The following is a 24,826-nucleotide window of genomic DNA, read 5'->3' as shown; positions in this document are numbered from 1 at the left end:
TTGTTGTAATTGTAGTAGATTACTGTTATCATCATTATAATGATTATATATTTTGGTTTATTTGGCATGTTTGTTCAAATATATTTCATAAATATTTACAAACATACCGGTAGTTGAGCATGTAATGCCGGATGTACTAATGCTGCAGCTGAATGTAATGCAGCTGATGTAGTCATTTCCGGAAATGATAATGGATGTGGTGTTGCCCAGCTATCATGTGGATTCGAAAACAATGCAGCACTTAGATCGACTATTCCAAAAGAAAAAAAAATAAAATTATTCAAAGAAAAAAAAATGAAATTGGCAAATAAACAAACAAAAAAGAAAAATACTTACGGCCAGTAAGAGGATGCATCGCTAATGCTGCCGGATGATTTGAGGCAGTAGCAGCGGCTGCTGCTGCGGCAGCGGCAGCAGCTGCCGATGAAGATGATGATGATGATAAAGGCAATGATGATTGTTTTGGTTTGTTCACTTTGGTATTGCTCTTGGCAAATTCAAGCCTTATTGTTTGTGGTAAATCAGGATCAAACCGGATACCTTGCTGTTGTTGTTGTTGTTGTTGTAATCGATGATGGACCATTTTTATTATCATCAATGTTGATAGACGAAAAAAAGACATAAAAAATATGATGAATAAAAACAAATTACTTTATAGATAACAATGAAACAAAATGAAATGATTTTCCATTTTATGATTATAGAAAAAGCACGAAATCATAAAAAAAAGAATTGTCCTGTTTTGTTTTTGTTTTTTTCTTTGACTAAGAATTCTTCTTCTTCATTTTTTTACCTGTAAATCTTGTTTAGCAGCTTCAGCACCAGCTCTTGTTGAGAATGTAACAAAACCAACCGGTGATGATGTTTTTCCATTTTTACTGGTCACTTTTAATAATGATCCTTCGTATCCCTATAAATATAATGACAAAAAAAACGATTGAGAAATTGAAACCATAAAAAATCAACAAAAAGATTTTTTTTTATAATGAAACAACAAAACAAAATAAATGTCAAAAGAAATTAGCATTACAAACGGGAAAAAAAAAGTCGAATAAAATTGTGTGATTTGAAAATTTCATCATCATCATCATCACAACAATGCACAATCAATACCTTTGCCAGAAGAATTGTGGTGAACTGTCAAAAGTAATTTGAAAACAAACAAACAAAACAAAAAAAAACGCCTACATAATGTTAATTAAGAAAATCATGATTGCGGGTGAAAGGCATTATTTTCACGAATCGTAGCATTATTATTTGTCGAATCTTATTTCAACCGTCGGTTTTTTTTCCACACTAAATTTTAATGACAAAAATGAATTACGCTAATAACATTGATGATGATGATATTTTTTCCGCCATAAACATCTAAAATAATATATCGAAAACAAAAACAAAAAAAATCATCCTCATCTAACGGTAATCCAATTTATATTTTGGCCAAAATGTTCATGTCTCAATTTTTTTTGTTTATTTTTATTTTTTCGTTTTTCGCTTAAACTGACAAATGTAACAAACACTTTGAAACAAATTATATGTGATGATGATCTTTTGTGTGTGTTTGTGTGTGGCAGTTGAAATAGTTTAAACTTTTTTCTTCTATGAAACAATCATTGTTAATCTCAATCATTTCTTAATGGATTCTGTTTGGATTCTGAATGAGTGTGTGTGTGTTTGTGTGTTCAATTAACTAGATTTGTTTGAAGACTAAATTAATGATTTTTTTTTCAGGTGCCAAACATGCATATGCAAAAAAGATTTCTACTAAAACACTTATGAATATTTCATTATCATCATCATCAACATAGTGACAAACACAAAATAAAGTGTGTGGATTTTATTTGAAACAAACACACACACACACGCACAGTTTTAATGGACACATGGACCACATAGCCACATTGCCAAATTCATAGATATAACGTTGAAATAAATACATAAAACATTGCCACGAAATCAGAGCTTTATGATAAGAAAACTTTTGTTCATCTAATATAACCACCACTAACAAGCATTAGTCGTGTGTGTGTCCATTATGGTACAGATGATTTCATACTATCATCTGTACACATATGATGACTAACCATTAGTTTGTAGCATCTAATTATATTAACATGGTGTATTTTTTTCTTCTGCACAAATACATATATGCAAAATAATACTCACACACACACATTGATTGATTTGGTATTGATTTATTTATTTGTATTTGAAAAAACACAAAAATAAACAGAATAAAAAAAACAGCAACAACGCACGACTAACATAAGCTAAGAAAATGAACTACAAAATCAAAATGAATTTATTGATGATGTAAATATTCAAAACATGATTGCCTATGGGGTCAATACAAATGGAACAGCCAATCATCATTGTTGATTGATAATAATTTTTGAAACTTGTTCCATTGTTTGTTTCCCTGTGAATTGTAACTGTACACCCACATACACACACACACATGAAAAACTTTTATTCTTTGATTATAAAAAATAATGATAAATGACTGAAAAACAATTCATGCAAATGAAACAAAAAAAATATTACTCATTTCTGGATTATGAATTCAGTTTTTATTCATTCGTAATAAACAACAAGAATTGTGTGAATTTCTAGAAAACATCTGCAACCAAATTGATGAAGTACAAAACATGGCAAAAAAAAAGTTGATTTAAAAAATTTTTTAACAAACAAAAAAAACAAAACAAAAATTCTACTGCAAATCAATTCATTCATGTGTGTGTGTGTGTGTATTTGAAACGGACAAAACTAACCAAATAGGAAAAAAAACAAACTAATAAACTGATTTTTGTATGAAAAGAAAAATTAAAAAAATGAACTTTGATCCATTCCATCATCATATTTCAACATACCTTATATGCACGAAATAATAGATATAATTCACGTGGTTTAGCATCCATTGGTAGTCCACTAACGAACAATGTTCGTACCTAAAGTTGATTTGTTAATTTAAAATGAAAAAAAAATGAAAAAAAATTATTTAAATTTTATGAAAATATTTCAATTTGTGTCCAGTTGTTGTTGTTGTTGTTATTGTTTTTGTTTTCATCGAAAACAGACTGAGGCCAAAAGCAAAACAAAATCATCTCAGAATATAAAGCAGCAGCAGCAGCAGCTTGAAATGTATATATTTTTCGCGCAAAAAACACACACGAAAAAAGTTTTCTTCATCATGCATACACACACATTTGATTAGCGTTAATTAATAATATTTGAAAACTTTTTTTTTGGAAAACAGAAAAAACATTAGAATCATAATAGTCTGAAATTCTGGAATTGGTTGAATTTTTTTTTCTTTATGGGCAAAAAAAATTCTCTATTGTAGACCAAAATCTAAATCTTTTCCAAAAAAAATACAAAGAATCAAATATTAAAAAGAAAAAAAATGAGTGTTCGAAAAAAATTCATTGACAATTGTGAATGGATGATGAATGAAAATAGAATGCGTTTTTTTTTACCCAATTTCATCTATGTTCAGTTCATTCAAAGATTAATTTTCTTTTCATATGTTTTGTCAACAACATGATAACGAAATTTTCTCTTTTCCATTCTCATTTATTTTAAAAACAAAAGCTTGTAGAATGTAGAATTCTTTTGAAGTAAAAAAAAATTCCAAAAAATAGCGCAAAAAAAATCATGTGAAAAACATAATGAATCAAATTACTTATGAATTTTGCAATCATTCGTCATTTTTCTTTTTTGTTCACTATAAATTCTTCCAGTTAAAGAGAAATATACAATGAAAATATCATAATCTAATCTAAAGTTGAGGTGTAAGTATCGATTTATTCCACTAGTTGGCGCTTCAAATTTGACTTTAGAATATTATAATGAACTGGAAAATTTTATCCCAATCATTGAGAAAAAGAGTGGAATTTAACTAGGAATCAAACTTGAAATAGAATGACAAAGAAAATAATGATGATGACGATTCAAAGAATTTGAATTGAGAATTGAGGAATAACAAAAAAAATTTTTTTTTTTTTTTTTGCTTATCCAAGCAGAAATTCTGCATACAGAAGAATTTTTTTCACTTTGTTCATTTTGGACTCTGTCTCTGATTTTGTCGATTTGAAACATTGTGAAACAATCAATCAAGAATATGAATCAAAGTAAAATAAAAAAAAAACAACGATGGATCAATGTTGATGTCATCATCATTATTTGATGACAATCGAGAATATTCGAACAGGAAGGAAATTCTTAATTATTACCAATTGATTCTTTTTTTTAAGTTTTATTCTGCGGTCACTATGTGATTGTGGTTGATTTTATATCTCTTCCTTTTTTCTCTATTCATTCCTTTAATTTGATTTCGATTCCCAAATCAAATCAAATCAATCTATTGATTGTTCATTGTGATGAATTTTTTTTTTATATTGTAATTAGCCAATAATGAAACAAATGAAAATTGATAATAATATGACCTTTTGACTTTTTTTTTATTCCAATTGCTGATGCTGCGTTTCATAACAATAAAATACAAATCATGGTGAAAATAATGAAGGAAACAAAAAAATCATAAATGTGTATACTTTAATTGCATTTGAACAATGATAGTTTGAGGTTTTCATTTGGTCAATCAAAAAAAAAGAAAGAAAAAATTTTCTCATTGTTTTCGATCGATTGATCGATTTTCTTTTTTTTTTTTTTTTTGGTTCTGAATTCTGGAATAATGATGATGATGATGATGATAGTTTCAAGTTGTAATTATGATGTGGAAACCATCATCATCATTAGATCATCTTAATTGTCATTATACCCATCATCATCATCATTTGGATATTTTATTTACAATTATTATTAATGATAATTATCATCTTTTTTTCTTAACTACAATGACAATCGTGAAAAGAACAAACTCTAAAAAACAAAGAAAAATTCTGGCGACAATTTGTTTCTAGAATTTTTTTTTTTTTTTTGAATAAGAAGAAAATTTGTTTAGGTATAAAATTTGTTGTTTTCATTTTCAAATCAAAATCCTGGCAACACAGCAATAATAATGACGACGATGATGATAAGATTTATAACCCAACCAAACGAAACAAAACAAAACAATAAATGAACGAAAGTGAGACATTAATGATAATTGCATTGAAGATCTCGAAGTAAAAAAAAACGATAAATAAATTTTTCAAGATTTTGTAAACAATAATGATGATGATCATTTTATTTTTCTTCTAAACGAATTTTATTTTCACAATTTTGTTGCAAAAAAAAAAATCAAAACAGCGGCAAATGAATAAAAGGGAAAAAAGCTTAAAAATTACCTTAAAAAAACTAGTCTTTTTCATTGAATTTCAGCTTAGAAAAAAAATATCAGATTCAAAATTGTCTCATAAGAATGAGAGAGAGAGAAAAAAAAATTTAAATGGAAAAAAACCCGACAATAATGTGAAAGTTGCACAATGAAAATGTGGTAAGGTGAGAATAAAAAAAAAGTGATGCAAAAGCTATTTATAAGTGCGATAAATGAAAATGAGAGAGAGAGAAAAAAAAATTCAATTTGAGTAGTGAAAATCGTATCAAAAAAAATACAAACAAACAAAAAAATCCCAATATAAACTGAAAGAATCAAAGAATTTTGACACTTGAAAAAAAACACAATGAGAAAAATCTTTAAACACTAGGGAATGTGACAAGTACGCAAGTACACACACACACACACACATTCAAACAACAATAACCGAATATTTCAAGTATTCGAGAGAAAAAAAAACCAGCCAGAAAATAGAATTGAATACCAAAGAGAGGAAAGAAAAAAAAAGTATCAAGAATTGATTTCCAAATAAACAGCAAATAAAATGAAAAGCAATAGAATCATTGAAAATCTTGAAAAATTGTCACCAACGTTTTTTGTTGTTGCTGCTGTTGTTGTATGAAAGAATTGGAAAGGAAAAAAATATGCCGAATATTCTTTGTTGCAAAAAAAGCTCAATTTGGCAACTTTGAAAAAAAAACAGAAAAAAGCAACGGCAATTCTTTGATGTGAATTTTCTCCGTCTTGTGTGTATGTGTGTGTGATTCTCAAACACACACAAAAAAAACAAAGTTGACACCTATTTTGTGGCCAGAAAAAAATGATATTCTCCCAGGAAATGGTTGATTTTTCAACTGAAAATAAAGTAACAAAATGGTGATTGAATGAAGGAATGAATAAAATTTACAGACAAATCAATTGAAAATTTTTGAAAATGAACAGCAAATGAAATGTTTATATGTGTTTTTGACTTATTATTCTGCTAGTTGCTTCCATAACTAAATTTTTTTTGCTGCTTACGTTTCAAACAATCATATTAATAATTGTTTTCTAAATTTTGAGAATATTCTCCTGGTTTTTTTTCACAATGCTAGTAAATGACAAATACAGATTCCGATCAATGTTTGACCAGATCATCAAAGGAAAAAAAACTTTTCAATTTGGTTACCTTGGGTTATGGTGTTTGTTGGTGTTTGACATGAAAGAATGCTGAAAAATTTCCGGAATGAATTGGAAATAGGGAAAAAAGTTTTTTTTTTCGTTTGTGTGTGTGTGTGTCGGGAATACATTGATTTCGATCCACAAAAAAAAATTTTCATTTCAATTTTGTTCCACATTTAAGTGTGTGTATAAAAATAAAAGTGTCACATTAGTTGGTGGGTGGCAGCAAATTGTAACGATTCTGGTTTTTTTTTCTATTTTGAATTATAATTATGATTAAAATGAAAATGTCATGTAGTGAACAAACAACAACAACAACAACGGAAAAAAAGAATTTCTTTTCGCTTCTGGAAAACCATTTCATTTCTGGTGACAATCTATAGGTGGTAGTAGTAGTAGTAGTTGTTGTTGTTGTTGTTGTAATCTAAATTCATTAACCACAGTTTGGGTTTTTTATAGGTAGATTTGATCGATCTAAAGAAAATAACACACAACAACCACCACGATGTATGTATAGACGCGACCTAAAATCTAAATTGAATTGTTTTTTTTTGTTTGTTTGTTTGTTTCAGTGTTGCAATAAAGTACTAAGTTTAATTAGAAAAATTAATAGGGATAAAAAATTTCTATTTTCCACTGAATTCCGGTTACGCCCAATTCATTTTGATTACAACATCAATAAAAGCCTCCAAGGTCCATCAGGTTTCTTTTCCACAACAACTATTACCACCGCCACTACTACCACCACCTGTAACTTGACACAAAACAATGAAATTTTTAGAAAAAATTTTCTGGGATCCTGAAAAAAAAAATTTTTCAATTGTTCGACTTTTTCATTTTTTTGGTAATTTCATTTTTTCACTACTCGTTTCGATTCACTGTATTGTAATAGTGTGCTAGGCCGACCAAAATAAAAAAAATTCCCAAATGACCAATATTTGAATGAATAAATATTATTCCGAAAAAAAATTGTTTGACATTCGAATGAATGTTTAATGAATGAATTTATTCTGGCTTTTTGTGTGTGTGTGTGTGTGTGTGAATCTATGTTTACCCAGAGAAAAAAATGGTTATTCCTAAATAGAATCGTCATTTTTTTGTTGTTGCTGTTGTTGTTATTATTCTTGAATGGAATCAAATTGAATTGAATAATTATTATGATATAAAAGAATAGTGACATAATAAGCAGAAACAATCAGTCATTTTTATGGTAATAAGAATATTCTAAACATAAGTTTCTTCTTCTTTTTTTTTATTCGTTCTATTTTTTGATTCAAATGGGAAGAAAAATTTTATATTTGAACATGGAACATGGAATATTAGACGACGTTGAAATGGAAAAACAAATAAAGATAAAGAAAAAATTTATTATTACATTTGTTTTTGTCATCATTCATTGTGAAATGAAACAAAAAACAATAACAAAAACAACCAGAAAAACAATGGGCTCAAGTTTTTAATATGGACCTTTTTTTCAATGTTCTGTGTGTGTGTGTTTTTACAAAAAAGAAAAGATTGGAAAATCATTTAATTTTGAAGTGGAAAAAAATATGTAATATTTGCTTCAATGGAAATCTTACAATCTTAATTCTTGTTTTTTTTTGGGTGGTGGCTGGCTGGCTGACTGACTGATTGGCTTGTTAGCCACACACAGACAAAAGAAGAAGAAACAGAATCTTGCACACGCAAACAATATTTACCCACCAATGTTCAATTGTAAAAACCAAAAAAAAAAATTCAATTTCAAACTACTTGATTTCTGTTTATATTTTGTATTTTTCTATATTATTATTTTTTTTTAATCGAAAAGTGTCACACAAAAACAACAATAACAAGAATAAAATAACAGCTAAAAAATAGAACGCAAAGTAAATAATGGAGTGGTAAGAAAAATGGCAATAATGATAATGATGACCAAAATAATGGTAACCAAAACAAAAACCTCATAACAATCAACACGTCATCATTTATTTGAAATTTAAATGGGAATAAAAATGAAATAGACAAATAAACTTTTTCCAGAGACTTTGTTAATTTTATAAGGTTTTTCATCATCATCATCATCATTTCCTTTTAATTTCATTTCATTAATGATAATAGAGAATTGTCAATGTTTGCTCTTATTTTATCGTTGTTACGGTTGTTGTTGTTTTTTTTTCTTTATCAAAATTCAATTCAGTTTTTTTTTCTTTCTCTGTGTTTTTTGTTATTGATGACACAAATACAAGCAACTAAATGAATAAAATTTTTTTTTGATACAATAATGATATAGATTGAATAATTGTTTCTCTCAGTGCGTGTGTGTGTGTGTGTGTGTGACAAAAATAATGAAAATGAGAAATTATTCCGTTCCAAGAATATACTTTTTTTCTTCTTTTCAGCCATATTTGACTTTTTTTTTTGGTTTATACAAGCACACACACACACGAGAATATATTATACTTTCTTGATGACTGAATGTGTGTGTGTGTTTGGTAGTCAATTTTATTGATCCAAAAATTGAATCAAATATGCAATATACCGACAACTACTGCTAGGATTCTATATATATGTGTGTGTGTGACAGACAAAATGACAATTGCCCATTTTTTACCGTTTCGATCTTTTATTTTTTTTTTGTTGCAGGAAACTGAGGGCTCGTTACACTTAAAATCGAAATGAGAGAGAGAGAGAGAGAAAGAGAGCGAACATCGACAATATTAATAGAACATGACAATGATGATGATGACGATCAAGAAAATTTTGTCAAGAGAATAAAAACCGAAATTTCCGGGAACAATTGTTCATAGCTTTGAAACGGAATAATCATAATGATGTTATATAATAGTGATATGTATCTATTTTGATACATCATCATCATCATCATCATCAAAAGCCAAAAAAAAGTGCGCCAATTGTCATCCATAGAATAATGTCATTCATTTATTGATGAAAAAAAAATTTTTTTTCTCACATTTTTTTCAGACATAAATTCATGGAAAGTTAAATAATGTTGAAATAGTTTATGAATGAATGAAAATGGACGATAAATGAACAGCAACAACAACGACAACAACAATGACAACAACAACAACAACAACAACAACAGAAGCTATTTGGAAAGAATTTTCAATTTTTATAAATATGCACAAAAACCAGACACACACACACCAACAATCGACTAAAAATAGAATCATTGATCAAAGAATTCTTTGGTCTAGTCATTGTATGTCTGGTGTTCCATCTATATTTTATATTATGTAAAACGGGAAAAATCCAATGAAATAAAAATAAATATATGGCAAACAGAATCTAAATGTGATCATTGCACGCGAAAATATATATTATATATTATCAATTCTAAATTGGTTGATTGTAGAAAAAAAAAATTTGAAATGAATATATTGAAAATATAAATGACGATCCATAAATATGCAAATGCAAGAATTTTTTTGCCATTCTTTTCGTTCAACCAGTAAAAAAAACAAGGGGTGTGGCAAGAAAACAAAAAAAAATAATTCACTAAATCATAATGTTTTGTTTGCTACCGGTTTAATTTAGATTTGTTTTCATTTTGTTTTTTTTTTTCATTTATTCATGGAACAAACAAACAATATTTCATCATCAAAACAATGATAATAAATAAATATATCGTTTTAAAATTGGTCAGAATCATTCTGTATGCCGATCAAATTCATTTTTCACATTACAATATGGAACAAAATGAAATTGAAATAGAATAGAATAGAAATTATAAACGGAGAAAAGAATTTTTTTTTTCATTTTGCACAATTTATCATCATCATCATTTTATGTAGATTTGATCTGTTCATGTTTTTTTTTCTGGTTCATCTTGCTGCTATCTCACCGCGGTTTAATATAATCAGATAATAGATGTGTATACTGTAATTTCGCTGCTGTTTATCATCATCGTCGTCATCATTATTCTTGGGTCTATGTGGTTTGTGGTTGACCGAGAATTTCATTTCATTTTTTTTTTTTTTTTTTTTTTGTAAAAATGAAATTCAAAATTATGATTCTATGGATGGCCATCATGTGTGACTAAAGAGATCGAATGAAAAAAAAAATTTTATTCACCATCTTATCTGACATTTCAAGAATAAAGTTAATGAAAACAGAACAAAAAATTTTTGATTGACAGGGCAATCAAAAAAAAATGAGCAAAATTTTTTTCTTGGAACATTTTATATTAATATTTGATTCAACTGTGTGTGTGTGTGTGTGTTTGTGTGTATTGCAAGTGAAAACAACGACAAACAAAAAATTTCCATTCGTTTCGTTTTCATTTTCAATTGAATCAATTTTTTTCCGGAAAAAAAATGATTTTCCACCACACATTTTCATGTCTTTTCCATTTACTACTTTTTTTTGCACAATTTTTTTTTTGTTTCGATTCAATTTGATTCCCATTCATATCGATCGATCTGAATGAATAAATGAATGAATGAATATGAACGAACGAATGTCCGTTGATCGATCTGTTATTCAAGTTCATTTTATTAAATGATTGTTGCGTTTGTTGTTCACGAATGTCAACATGGAAACAATTCTGTCAAGAAGATAGTAAAAAAGTGAAAATGTGAACAAAATTATAATGGCCACTATTTTCCCATACATTATACATTCCCTTCCGGTACTAATCAATCTTTACCACACACACACACACACACACAAACATCATTCCACAATTTACAAAACAAAAAAAAATCAAAATAGACAAAATGGAATTTGAAAAAAACCATTTCAAACATATAACATGACTATTTATTGATGTTTTATTCTGGAATTTTTATTTTTGTTTTGTGAAGTTTCAAACATTATGGTCTTTTTCTCTCTGTAACTGAACCGTTTATTCTTGATACTTGAATCATTTTTTTTCGAAATCAGAATTGAACACTGCTATAACCGGAACACACATCAGACATCAAATGATTTAAATGTTCATTCAATCGTTACTTTTACCGTTATTGTAGGTGAGATTCTGATAATAATAATAATAATAATGGTTATTATGATGATGGCAATATTGTAGTAGCAGTATAGTTTTGAAAAACAAATACAAACAAACAAACAAACAAAAAAAGTTTTCATTTCTGGAAACTTTGCTTTCACCCCTAACCAGCCAAAAAAAAACCAACCATCATCAACCAACATCGGAAACATTTATGTTAAGCTAAGAAAGATTTTTTTTCCTTGGTTTTAATTTCTTTTTGTGGTTCGACAAACACAGACACACACACACACACCAATGGAATGGTAGAATATGATCAACCATATAACTTTCATATAATTCCAGAATGAGAGAAAAGGCGGAAAAAATTCATTTCTTATTTTTATTATTTCATTTCATTTCATTATTCTTGAATTCTTTCTTTTTTGTCGATATCTTTTTTTTTTTTTTAGTTTAACTGTAGTAATTTCAAGATTCTTTTGCATCTTGTATCGGTTATTATTATTATTATTATGGTCTTTTTTCATTTGTTTGAAACCAAAAAAAAAAGATCCGAAAACAACAAAAACTAGGTGGATAGAAACCAGAAAACAACCTATAAAAATAACCAATGTTTAATGTGCTATATGTTAATGTGTTATCTATCTATCTATGATCTTTTTTTTTCATTGTTTGTTGTTTTTGTTGGTATTCCAGTGGAAAAAAATACAATAAAATTCTTTGATTACAGAATCGAATATTTGAGAAACAAAACAGAGAAAATTTTCCATTTTTTTTTGTTTTGTTTTGTTTCCCATTATTATGACCATCATCATCATAAAATTTATTATTAGGTTATGATGATGGATATTACTGGTTTATAATGTTTGACATTTGCTCTGTTTTTTTTCTGGTGTTTGATTGATTGATTTTAATGGATTGGTTTCAATCTACTAATCTATTTCTTTTTTTTTCACTTCATTTCAATAACATAATGGTTTTGAAGGAGCAAAAAAAAATTAGATCCGTTTGAAAATGTAGACCATGGATCATCATCATCATATAATAATTTATCGATAATCAATGTTGACTATTTGAAATTGTATGCAAATTATCTGTATGCAATCTGTTTCTTTTTCTCTTTTTTTTCTCATCATTGGTTTAAATTGATTTTGAAAACATGACAATTTCAAACACATTGTTTTGAGGTTACAAAATTTTTTTTTTGCCCATTTTATGCTACTTGCTTAATTCTGTTGGATTGATTTAATCAAGGAAAAAAAACAAGCAAGATAAAAATAAACAACAATGTCAATAATAATAATCATCATCATCATTGATTTCATTTGATTCGTGATCTGTTGTACACACCCACTTACAAATCTCAAGTGAATTCATCCAATATAGAAAATAAATAACGGTGAAAAAAAAAATTTCTATACAATCAAAGATTTATTCAATCAAATGCAATAGCAATTGTGTGTGTCTGATGGTAGCCATACATCTAGATATATACATAGGTCATATTTGGATTTTTTTTTTGATTCTGGATTTCTGATTTTTTCTTTTTGGATATTTTACAGAATGTTTTTTGCGTGTATGTTTGTGTGTATGTTTGTAGGAGTGTATTCGGATGAATGGCTTTTCACTTTCGTGTTTGAAAATGATTTTTTTTTTTCGTTAAAAGTAAAACACAGCAAAGTCGCAAATTGAAGAGATTTGTATTATACGCACACAAACACACACACATAAACAGAAAGAGAGAGAGAGAGAAGACCATAATCATCATTATCATGGACAAACGAGAAAAAATAACGAGATTTGGATCAAATTGTTTTGATGATGATAATGAGGATGGTACATTTTTTTACAGTACCAGAAAAAAATTGGCAAATTCAATTGATTAAAATAGGCCACACACACACACACACACACATGATGTAAGAAATTTGAGTTTTGTTTTGCGAGAAAATTACCGAAAAAAAATATTCTATTTTCTCATTCTATGATTATTGTTATGTGTGTGTGTGTGTGTTAGTGCCAGTGTATGCGATTGTGTAATTCAAGAATGACACAAAAAAACCACACACACACACACACAGACCATTGAATTATCCTAGCAACAACAACAACAAAAAAAAATTTCTACACACCAAATGTGATGTGTGTGTATATGGAAAAATTACCGACAGTAAACAGCCATACACCACGCATTTTAACGAGAAAGAATCATCATAAAAAAATTGAAATAAATAATTGAAAAAAAAAAATTTTCTCGTTCATCCATCCATTCGTGTTCATCATTCATGATAAAATACATTTTTCATATGTATGTATAATGGATGGATATGAATTTCAAAGAATCATTTTGAATAATTGATACGTGCAAAAAAATTTTTTTTTCTCTCATTCATTCAAAAAACACTACATGATGATAAAAAGCGAGCCATTGAAATTATTTATTCATTTTTTCATTATGGGATATTCAAATTTTTTGTTTTGTTTTGTTTTGTTTCTTTCCTTCAATACATTGCTGTATCAGGATTCTTTCGAGAATTGAAGAAGATTATCCTGATTCGATATGAATGAATCTAAGCTATATGTAGTTGTTGGCGTGATAAACAACAACAGAACGATAATTAAATTATTAACACTTTGATAGGTTTGAATTTGCAATTTTTTTCATAAAAAAAATTGCTACTAATTAAAAGGATGAATGGCGAATACATTGATTGACAAAGAAAAAAAACCAGAATAAATTATCGTTCATTAACATCATCATCATCGTCATCATTATTTTTTACACGAAAAAATATGTTAACCAATGAATTTTGTTTACAAAAGAACCAAAAAAAAAAGATTCAGACAAACAGCAACAACATTAACGACAATAACAACAAAAACAACATCAACAGAATCGTTAAAAAAAAATTCAAACAACTGCAAATTTTTGAATTTTGGAACATTTTTTTCGTTCCTTTCTCTATATCGATATATACCATCATCGTATTAACACTGATGGACCAAACCGACCAACAATGTTGATGATGATGATGACAAGAGATGAAAAAATGAAAAAAAAGAATAAAAACATTCATTTTGAGTGGGTGATGACAACAGTGAGAGAGAGAGAGAGAGAGAGTGAGAGAGAGAAAAAACCGCCCAACCGAAAATGTCGCCTGAAACAAAATCAAAGTAATAATATGAGGGTTTTTTGTTGTTGTTGTTGAATGACAAAATGTTTGTGTGTGTGTGTGTGTGTGTTTGGAGAACCCGAGAATTTTTTTCTTTTTTTTTCACTATAGCCAGGTGCCATTAATTTCGGGTGTCGTCATGTTCCATATAATAAATATATACATACAAAATACAGATGATGATGATGATGATAGCGTATACGAATGGTGTTTATATATTTTTTACCGTTTTTTTTTGTTTGGTTTAGTTTGGTATTTTTTTTTTTATTTTCGTGGATATGAATCATAATCACTTTTTATTGTGTAGAAGCTGTCGTAGTTGTCGTTGTCGTAGTCGTTTTTTGTCGATGCCGTATTTATGCTTATGGTTTGTGGCAATTTTAGTTTTTTCCACTAGTGTGTGTGTGTATATCTGTTTGCGGTGAGAATTGATAGAGCAAAAAAGAAAAAAACCAAAACTTTTACCCAAAACAACGAGAAAAAAAAATTCGATGATCAGATTCGGCATCGAAGACAGTCGTCGAAGTGGCTACCAATTCACAAGGCCCGAAAAGACTTTATATTTGTAACACACAGAAAGAGAGAGAGAGAGAGTGAAAAAAACGTCGCTTATTACGACATAAAGATTTATTATGTGCTTTCAACAAAAAAAAAAAAAAAAAATGGGTAGCCACAATTCTGCTGTTGATGATGATGATAATAATGGTTTCAGGGATGTTGGTAAATTTAACCACCATTTTTACCAACCAACAATGAATGTGGTAAAGAAAAAAAAAACATTCATCGAACATCCAATATTATTTACAATGATCTATAGGTTTTTTTTGTTGTATGTGTCTACGCTTTATACATTGAGCAAATTGGTTGACAGAATAATGGTTTAGGTTTTTTTTTCATCATCATCATCATCCGAACACACAGAACCAGGTATAACAGTAAGAAATTTTCCAGGAATTTTGACAGTTTTTTTTATGGTTATCGTTGCCAATATTGTTATTGTTTGTAAATAAAATCACATGAAATATATAAAAATGAAAAGTGTGAAAAAATGGTCGGTGGCCATGTTGGTTGTAGTTTATAATACCTGGCTATTATTTTTCATCATTTGTAGATGAATATTAAAAATCAGAATGAAATCAAAATAATCAATGAACCAAAAAATGAATTAAATCTCATTTTATTGATTTTCTTTCAATTGGAAATTGAATTCATTGGGAACGAAAAGAAACGAAACGAAAAATTTAATTATCTTGTCCATTGATTTTTTTCCATTAGTTATTATTATGATTATCGGCAAGCCGCCTACGATGATCGGTTCATCAAAAAAAAAAAAAAAAATAATCAATAACACAGTGACCATTATATAATATTAAGACGAAAAAAAATCACTCAATCAATCGATTGATCGATAGATGGATTCATCCGGGTCAAGCACATGACAATAGTGATCAGAAAAATAAAAGCTTTTAAAGTATCAATTATCAATGCTGAAAAAAAATCTAATCGATCGATTTTTTTTTGTGATAATTACCTTTGCGTTGGTGTGTGTGTGGGGATGACATTAGATTTTTGTATATTACAAATTTAATTTCAACTAATTATCGATTAACATTGTTTTTATTTTTCAGAATAAAAAGAATTTTATTTCCCTAGAATAAAGTTTCTGAAACTTTTTCTTTTCATCACATTATTCAATGAGAACTTTCATTACAATTTGTGTCTGTGTGTGTGTATGTCATCTCACATCAAAATTTTTTTTTCACAAAAATTTCATTACAATTATTATACCTAAGAATGCCCATCGGGCACATGATCATGATGTTGAATAATCAACATCAAACAATTACATCTTTGATAAAATTAATTAAGAATGAAGAATAACGATTATTATCTTGAACAAGAAAACGCACACACACACACACACACATCAAACTAAATTCTGTCGTAAAAATAATTCAATTTTTCTTCTATTATTTTCTTCCAAATAGAATAGTCGACAATTGATCATGAACAACAACGTCAACAATACAGAATGAAACCATATCATATTCTGTATATACAAATTATTGAATTTGGTTTATGGTCACATATATTTGGTTTGTATCGGTATATATGTAATAAATGAATGTAGAGAAATCTTTCTGGGAAAAAAAAACATTTCAGAGAATTTATCTCATTTTTTTTATGAAGCTGTTAACCAGTAGCCGGATAATATAAACAAGAAAATATTCCAAGAAAATGAATAATGTCCATGGTTATGATGATGATGATGATGTTAATGGTTAATAAATGGCCATTGAGAGTAAAAAAAAAAACATTGTCCTTCAGACAATGTTTTTTCTCTTGTCGTCATCATCATTTAATCATCAATCCATATAGCACACACACATATTTAATATTGCATATTATTTATGTAACCACATACCCAGGGAGGAACTTTCTTACCTAACAAAAAAAAAAATTTTAACCGATGTAAAACTGTATTATCAAGCGAGCTTTCTAAAAAAAAAAAAAAAATTTTACCCCCCTCATCCTCTTGGCCGATCTGACAACCCTAATTTCTTTATATATCAAAACACAAGAAAAAAATAATAAACATGAAAGCGACAATGTCATGACAACCACAAACAACGAAAAACAAATGGCCAAACAAACAATAATTTTCAGTATATCAACACTGAATCACATATCACCTTAGCCTTAGCGTTGGAGAAAACATTAGTTTTTTTTTCTTTTAAGAAGGAGACGATGGCTACTAGAATGAATGGTGGAAGTGGTTAATATTACTTGATGGAATATATTATACTGGTATCAGCTACAATATATAATGATTTATAGCAGATGAAATGTGATATTGCTTGTCGTATGTTTTTTTTTGCGGTGGCATTGGTTTTTTTTCTCGCCATTTTATGTTTTGAAACAACAACAACAACAACAACATTGACAATGACATCCGAACAACAACAGATATGATCAGATAAAGATATTATCATTATCATCATCTTTATTTGGTTGTTTGAATAAAATTGATGATGTATCATCATTGTACTTTTGTTCACAAAGAATAAATTTTTTTTTTTCATCCAGAAAATGAAAAATAACCCGATTTTTTCGATATTGGTGGAAATTGTTTCATTTTTGCGGTTTTTTTTAAACAACATTTTCGATTGATGATGATCATCGTCATCATCATCGGTTAAGATATGGTTGTGAAAAAAAAGTTTTTTTTCCTGTTTTCATTGCAAAAGAATCGAATGAATGAATGTGTATGTCTTTGACATGAATGATGCCCGCGAGCATATTTGTGTACTACAAATCATCATCATGGATGATAATGATGATGATGATGAACATTTTGTATGTATTCAGAATTTTCGATTGAAAATGTCGATGTTATCATCAAGAATTTTTTTTTTTTATAACAGAGATAAAATAAACCAATGAAATGATGTTTAGAAATTGTTTAGTATTTCTTGGAATTTTTATTCAGACTATACCTTGATCGATTGTTTTTTTTTCTGGTTTTGTTCGTTTTCTATGAAACATTTCATTTCTTCAGGGTGATTTAAGGTAATATTTCGTGTGTTGGCAACCCTACAGTCTTAATTAACTTTGAATTTATTATTATTTGGTTAATTTTACTTTTTTTCTTTTTATTTCTTCGGCAGGAATATTAATAAACAACAACAACAACAATTGTCAAAGACAAAGAATATAAAGACATTTGAAATGAACGGGAAAAAAACAATTCAATTTATTGTCATTGGCAACAACAACAACGACGAATAATAATAACCAACCAACATCTTATTAGGAACGAATAAAATGGAAAAGATCAAAACAATCGATAGAATCGATAAGAATAAATTACAATTGTAATCAACCAATCGATGCATGATTTATCCTGGCGATGTGATAAACCACAAAGAGCAGAAAAAAAAGTTAAATATTTGATCTGACCAAAAAGAAAATCTTTTCATTTTCATTTTCATTTTTTTTTCATTAAAAATTTCAATAAATACAGCAAAACAAATGAAAAACACCTGAAATGAAATGAAAATTAAATTCCAGCAACAAAAAAAAATTCTTTCACCATTAAAATCTTATTATAATTTCTTTCATTTTTTTTATTTCTTTGTTGAAATTCATTGAATTGCAAAAATGAGAAAAGAAAAGTGAAAAAAAATGAAACCAAAAGTGTCATTTGCCCTGAAACGATGACACACACACACACACACACACACGCACACACAAAGCAGACAACAGAACAAAAAAAAATTGTAACCAAAAAAAATGATGATCTGGATTCAAAAGGATTCTTGTAATTAAAGAATTTTTTTCACTCTTTTTTTTCATTCACTACTTCTATATGTATATTGTATATTGTGTGGAACACAGAAGAGAAAAGCTTTTCTGCATTTGACAGGTTTTTTCTTCCATTATCATCATCATCATCATCATCATTTTCAATGGTAGTGAATATGGTGGCATCAACACACAATTTCATAGCTAGCAGGTATCACAGAATTTTTTTTCACTGGCACTTTACTTTTTTTTCCTAAGCAGATATAATTAAAATCTGATGAAAAAAAGCTAAATTTTCATGAATTTTGTTTGTGTTTGTTTATCGATTTTACTAGAAAATCTTGCAAAGCAAATAAACATCATTTTTTGCCATTTAATTTCATGTTAAAAACGCACAAATTTCAATGCAACAGTAGCAAATAAATGGGAAAAAAAGGTGTTAATTACAAATTATTTTTCATGGTTGTCACGGAAAAGAACAAAAAAATTATCATTTTTATGTTTCATAACTCACAAATGAACGGATGATTTAAAATAATAATTCCATTATATGTGACATGATAATTTTTCTGTTTTGTTTTATGTTTTAACGTGACACATTTATTCATTTACACATTTGTTTTCAGCGTTGAGGGTGCCGTGGGTGGACAGAAGAAGGTCAAAATGACACGTGTGTGAAACTTGACAAAAAAAAAACACAAGAATTGAATCTGTGTTTAATGCACAATAGAAAACACAAACACACACACGCACACATTTTGGGAAAATTTAATTGAAAAATTTTTCTTAATTGCATCAAGTTTTTTTTGCTGGCCAAAAAACTTTTTCTTTGAGTTTATTTTGGTCAAAAAATTTTTTTTTCACGTTTCGTTTATTATCATCATCATCATCATCATGGATCTGATGGATGTAAATTAATTAACGAAAATAACAACATCATATCAGCCAAAAAAAAAGATGAAGAATAAATGGTCCCCATGCAGCAATTAAATTTTTTTCATCATCGTCTTCAAGATATTACTGGTGGTGGAGAAATAACAACAACAAAAAAAACTGGTTCAAAAAAAAAGTAAGTTCCAAGTTAATTTCAATTATTATAATTGTTATTATTATTATTATCATCATGTTCATATAAGACGAGGCATCTTATCTTTGCAGTTGATGATGATGATGATGATGATGAACGTTAAAAGTTTCAAACAAACAAATAAAGAAAACGATTGAATTTATGAACAAAAATTCAAGATTGTTGCGCACACAAATACATACACACACAGATTGTGCCATTTCACACACGCAGATTGAATGAATCTATCTATCTATGTTTGAATTCAATCATTTCACAAATACAAACAAATTCAAATACATCAAATTGATGATTGTGTATTGAACACAACATTACTGAAATGTTTAATTGAAAAACATCATCAATTTTTTTTTGTTGAAGGACCATTGAAAAACATACTTATGTTTTGTAATAATAATTTTATTTTTCAACGATACAAATGTTACCATTGCCGTTTGTGTTTACGAAATTCATTACATGAAATTTTTGGTATTAAATAATACCAAAGAAATTTATAAATAATCGGTTGTAGTGTATTCAATGACAATTCTGGACAATGAATTTTTGTTTTCTGTTACTTGAAGTGATAATTAATTCAACATGGATCTAACTACTCGATGTAAGGTCCGGGCATGTCCAGAATTCCGGTAATCATCTTGTATTGAATATATGGCAGCCATAACTCGATGACAATGATTATGATTGTGATTGTGATTGATGAAAAACATGAAGAATTTAAATTCAGTTTTATTTCCAAGATTTTAGTCATTTCTTTCAAACTAAAAAAAAACAAAGAAAAATTTTGTAACAAAAAAAAATTGCAAACAAACAAAAGAAATAAAATCCTAGAATTTGAAAGAATTCTAAAGTAGCAAAAAAAAAGAACAACCAAACAACAACAACAACAACTGAGTTTTCCATCGTTTTCTTGTTGTTGTTGTTGTTGTTATCCATCATCCTTGTAGTTGTAGTTGTTGTTGTTGGAACAAACAAAAAAATTTAATTGAATAATCAATATTTAATCAACATGATGATAAAAAATGATGAAAAACTTTTTTTTTCATTCTAGATTTCACAAAAAAAAACAAGAAATAGGAAAAACCGGAGAACAAAAAAAAAATGAAACAACAGCAACCACGAATAAAACGAGATGAGAAAATGTAATCAAAAATTCTATAATGCGATGAGTGTTTGTCTGTGTTTTGTTTTGATGATGATGATGGACAGGTGCGTAATCATAGAGATTCATTTGTCTGGAGAAAAAAAAAGGTTTTTGATGTTGAAATAATCCTAGCAAGAATCAGTAACCAATCATTATCAGAATAAAAAGTCTAAAAATAGAATATCATTATTGTTTTAGTACAAAGAAAAGAAAAGAATAAAAGTAAAGTCTATTTTTTTCTGGTTCTGGTTTAGGAATATTCATATAAAACAAAAACAACAAACACTGGTCAACACATAATAAGAATACTAAGATGAGAGGCAAAACAATCAAGAGATAAGAGACAGAAAAAAAAATAAATGAATGAATGAACATTACATTTCCATACTACTGCTACTATTCTTGAAATTCTGTATACGGATAAAATGCATTTCTGATGATAATGATACGATGAAATCATTTACATATGCACAATAATCAAAATAATAATCCATTATTATATATAAATATGTCCATTTTCTGCTGATCGTGTCGTTGTTGAAACAAGATGATGATGATAATGAGAAGTTGAGAGTGGCAAATAATAATCTTGTTAACACACGATTATAGATGTTATATTTGTTTGTTTGTTTTCCATTTGATCCATTCACTCTTGTTTGTTTGTTTTTTTTTTTTGATGGATTCAATTCAACATCTACACATAATAAATGATAATGATCATCATTTTTGATGATGATGATGATGATCAAAAAGGTAAATAATACAACGATAACAGAAAGATTTAGTTTGCAAAATAAAAATCAAATTACATTTCAAAAAAAAATTGAAATTTCTCCAAAAATGAAATCAACACACACACATACACATTTCTTTGCAATCTGGACCGGAATTAACATTTTTTCATGTTTGTTTTTTTTTCGAAATCGTCTAGTTACTACCACAAATGATAATGATGACATTATAATGATGATAAAAGTCTGTGATGATCAATCTGTCCATCAGATCGATTGTTTTTTGTTTTTTTGATTTTATTTTGATGGACAATTGTTCATTTTGAAAATGACCGTTACTAAATAGCCAATTGTTTTTTTGACTAGAAACACACACACATTTATTACACTGGCGACAATAATCATCATCATCATCATCCAGATCAGATATGAAGATCTGTTCCGTTAGTTGTCAAATTGACAGCTGTTGTTTTTAGATTTTTTTTTTTTGGTTCCATTTGAAGCCATTTTTTTATTTATTCAGTTATATGATCATCATCATTTAGTTGGTTCATTTTTATTGGATCCACAAACAACAACAACAACAACAAAAAACAATTTAGATGAACACAATAAGGAAAAAAAGAGAGAGAAAAATTTTCCACATACACAAAATCCTGCACATACACACACACATATATACAAAAGTGAAATCTAAAAATTTAAAATTTGCAAGAAAAAACCATCTGCCATCATCATCATCATCATCATAAGGATATATGTCGAATGCATTTGATGGATTGAACACACCTACGGTGTTTGTGTGTGTGTGTGTAAAACCAAATTTTTCTACTTTCTAGGACCATCTGTCTACTGTGTATTAGTGTGTGTATGTTCTAGGTTTTTTTTGGATTTTGTTACTGGCAAATAAAAATTTGGTCAACTATCAAGGTCTGCTAAATCTAATGGAAACACGTACACACGCACACACACACATCAAGGATAAACATAACGATAAAGCAAAAATAAATGAATGAACCATTCGGTGGTACGTGTGTTGGCCACGTGTTTTATTATGAATTTTTAGAAAAAAAAAGTAAAATAAATCAATCAAAATGTATCGGCATGTTGCTTTTGCTAGTTTATTTATTGTGCGTGTGTGTGTGTGTATGACCTGCAAAAAGATAGCAATCTCTGACACTGATCATGAGGTCACTGTACTATACATTGATGTCATCATGATTAGATAAAATAGTAATAAATGATAATTACGAAAAATTATTATAATCATTGTTAATATTCATCTTTTGGTTTGGTTTGAATACACACACACACACACACACATATGAAATAAAACATGGATTTGGACAATTCTATCCATTATCCCATCTATTTTTATGATGATTCATTCATTCATTTATTTTTATTTTCATCAATTTATTATCTTTGTTATCACGATGATGATGATGATGATAATGATGATTATTATCATAGACATGATATGATCATTGTATCAGAATGATGATGATGATTATGATAATAGTTCTTGGAAAAAAAAACCGAAACATTTGAAATAAAAACTGAATTGTCATTGAAAATGATCATCATTATCATTGATGAACAAAATAAAAAAAAAATTGATTGAAATCCATACATATAGTGATATTGGTTGATTGATTTTGATGAATAGATGAAATGGCATCAATCGATCAATAGATCATTACTCAATGATAATTCTTTAAAGAAACAAGGAAAAAAAATTTCTCTCTAGAATCATCCATTTTGGCCTCGAAGGCATTTAAAAATTTCACATTCACAAAAAAAAACCTAGAAGTAAAAACATATTATCATTTTTTTGGAATGGTAATAATAATAATAAAAAAAATTTAAATTTGAATCCAAAAAAATAAAATTTACATTTCATCTCAATGATGATTTCATAACAATAATTTTCATCATTTTGGACAAACAAACAAACAAAAAATGAATCAAAATTCAAGTTTGGTTGCATTTGCACATTTTTTTCTCTCTATCGTGACCATCATCGTTGATAATAAATGAAATGAACAATGGACATGATGATGATGATAATCTAATAAAAGGAAAAATTGAGAAAAAACAACAACAACAACAACAACAATAACGATCACAACTGAAATAAACTATACACATAATAATACTATCTATTAGTATTGGCGGATGCAGAAAAAAAAATGGCCAGTGGTCATTTATAGTTTATTATCATTCTTATTATTGACTTTTATATTCATTTCCTTATATGGACGGTTACTATTACCACCATGGCCAATAATTGTGTATGGACGGTAATTCACCACCAACACACACACACACACATACCAATCACTGAAAATGTATACGATCAGAATTTTAAAGAAACGTAAAAAATTCAAAGCAAAAAATAAAAATTATCATTTCCAGATTAGGTGTGTGATGGCCACAAAGTTAATTTTGTTATGATTTTTTAAAGCATTCAATTAACTGGTTTATTGAATTTTGAAATTGAAATTTCAATTTTCCATCATGATTCTATTGCCCACACAATACGATCACCAAAATTTACAGGGTGGTTTTCATCAGTGTTGAATCCAATTTTTCATATGTTTCATTGCACAAACACATTATCACCAAATAGTAAATGGCAATAATCGATTTATATGCTAAACAAAATGAAAAAACTCGAAAAAATGGATGGCTAAACAGTGACTTGTGTGTGTGTGTTTTTTTTTAAATTTTAGATTCAACCAAAGTTCAATGGTCATAAATGATCTAAATATAAACAACGGTGGTCAAAAGTCAAACATTAAAATCATAATCATCATCATCATCATCATCATTAGGCGATAATTATTATTGTTTTTACAAAGGAAAGAATTCTATTTAAAATGTATCAATTTTATTGAATCATTGTATCATCCTAATTCAAGTTTCACAAACAAAATGACCATAAATGAGAACAAAGTAATTTTCTTTGTCTACTAAACGCACACACACCACTGCTG

The 24,826-nt window shown here is 28.1% G+C and overlaps 1 protein-coding gene across 6 annotated transcripts in view; it reads right to left on the bottom strand.

Moving 5' to 3' along the window:
- Positions 1–24,826, bottom strand: part of LOC124493603 (uncharacterized) — a 40,429-nt gene that overhangs the window by 4,178 nt on the left and 11,425 nt on the right. For 5 of the 6 annotated variants that reach the window (XM_047056700.2, XM_075731864.1, XM_075731861.1 and 2 more), the window contains exons 3-6: positions 2,871–2,948; positions 794–910; positions 337–544; positions 108–250 (exon numbers count right to left, since the gene is read on the bottom strand). In XM_047056700.2, the coding sequence (XP_046912656.1) occupies positions 108–250; positions 337–544; positions 794–910; positions 2,871–2,948 (546 nt within the window). The remainder of the gene's footprint in view (positions 1–107; positions 251–336; positions 545–793; positions 911–2,870; positions 2,949–24,826) is intronic. The other variant, XM_075731865.1, reaches the window with a different exon arrangement.

This window comes from Dermatophagoides farinae, chromosome 6 (genome assembly GCF_024713945.1).
Source record: "Dermatophagoides farinae isolate YC_2012a chromosome 6, ASM2471394v1, whole genome shotgun sequence".
NCBI lineage: Eukaryota > Metazoa > Arthropoda > Arachnida > Sarcoptiformes > Pyroglyphidae > Dermatophagoides > Dermatophagoides farinae.
Note: the sequence above shows the minus strand (reverse complement) of the source record. Positions and strands in the feature narration are given on the sequence as shown.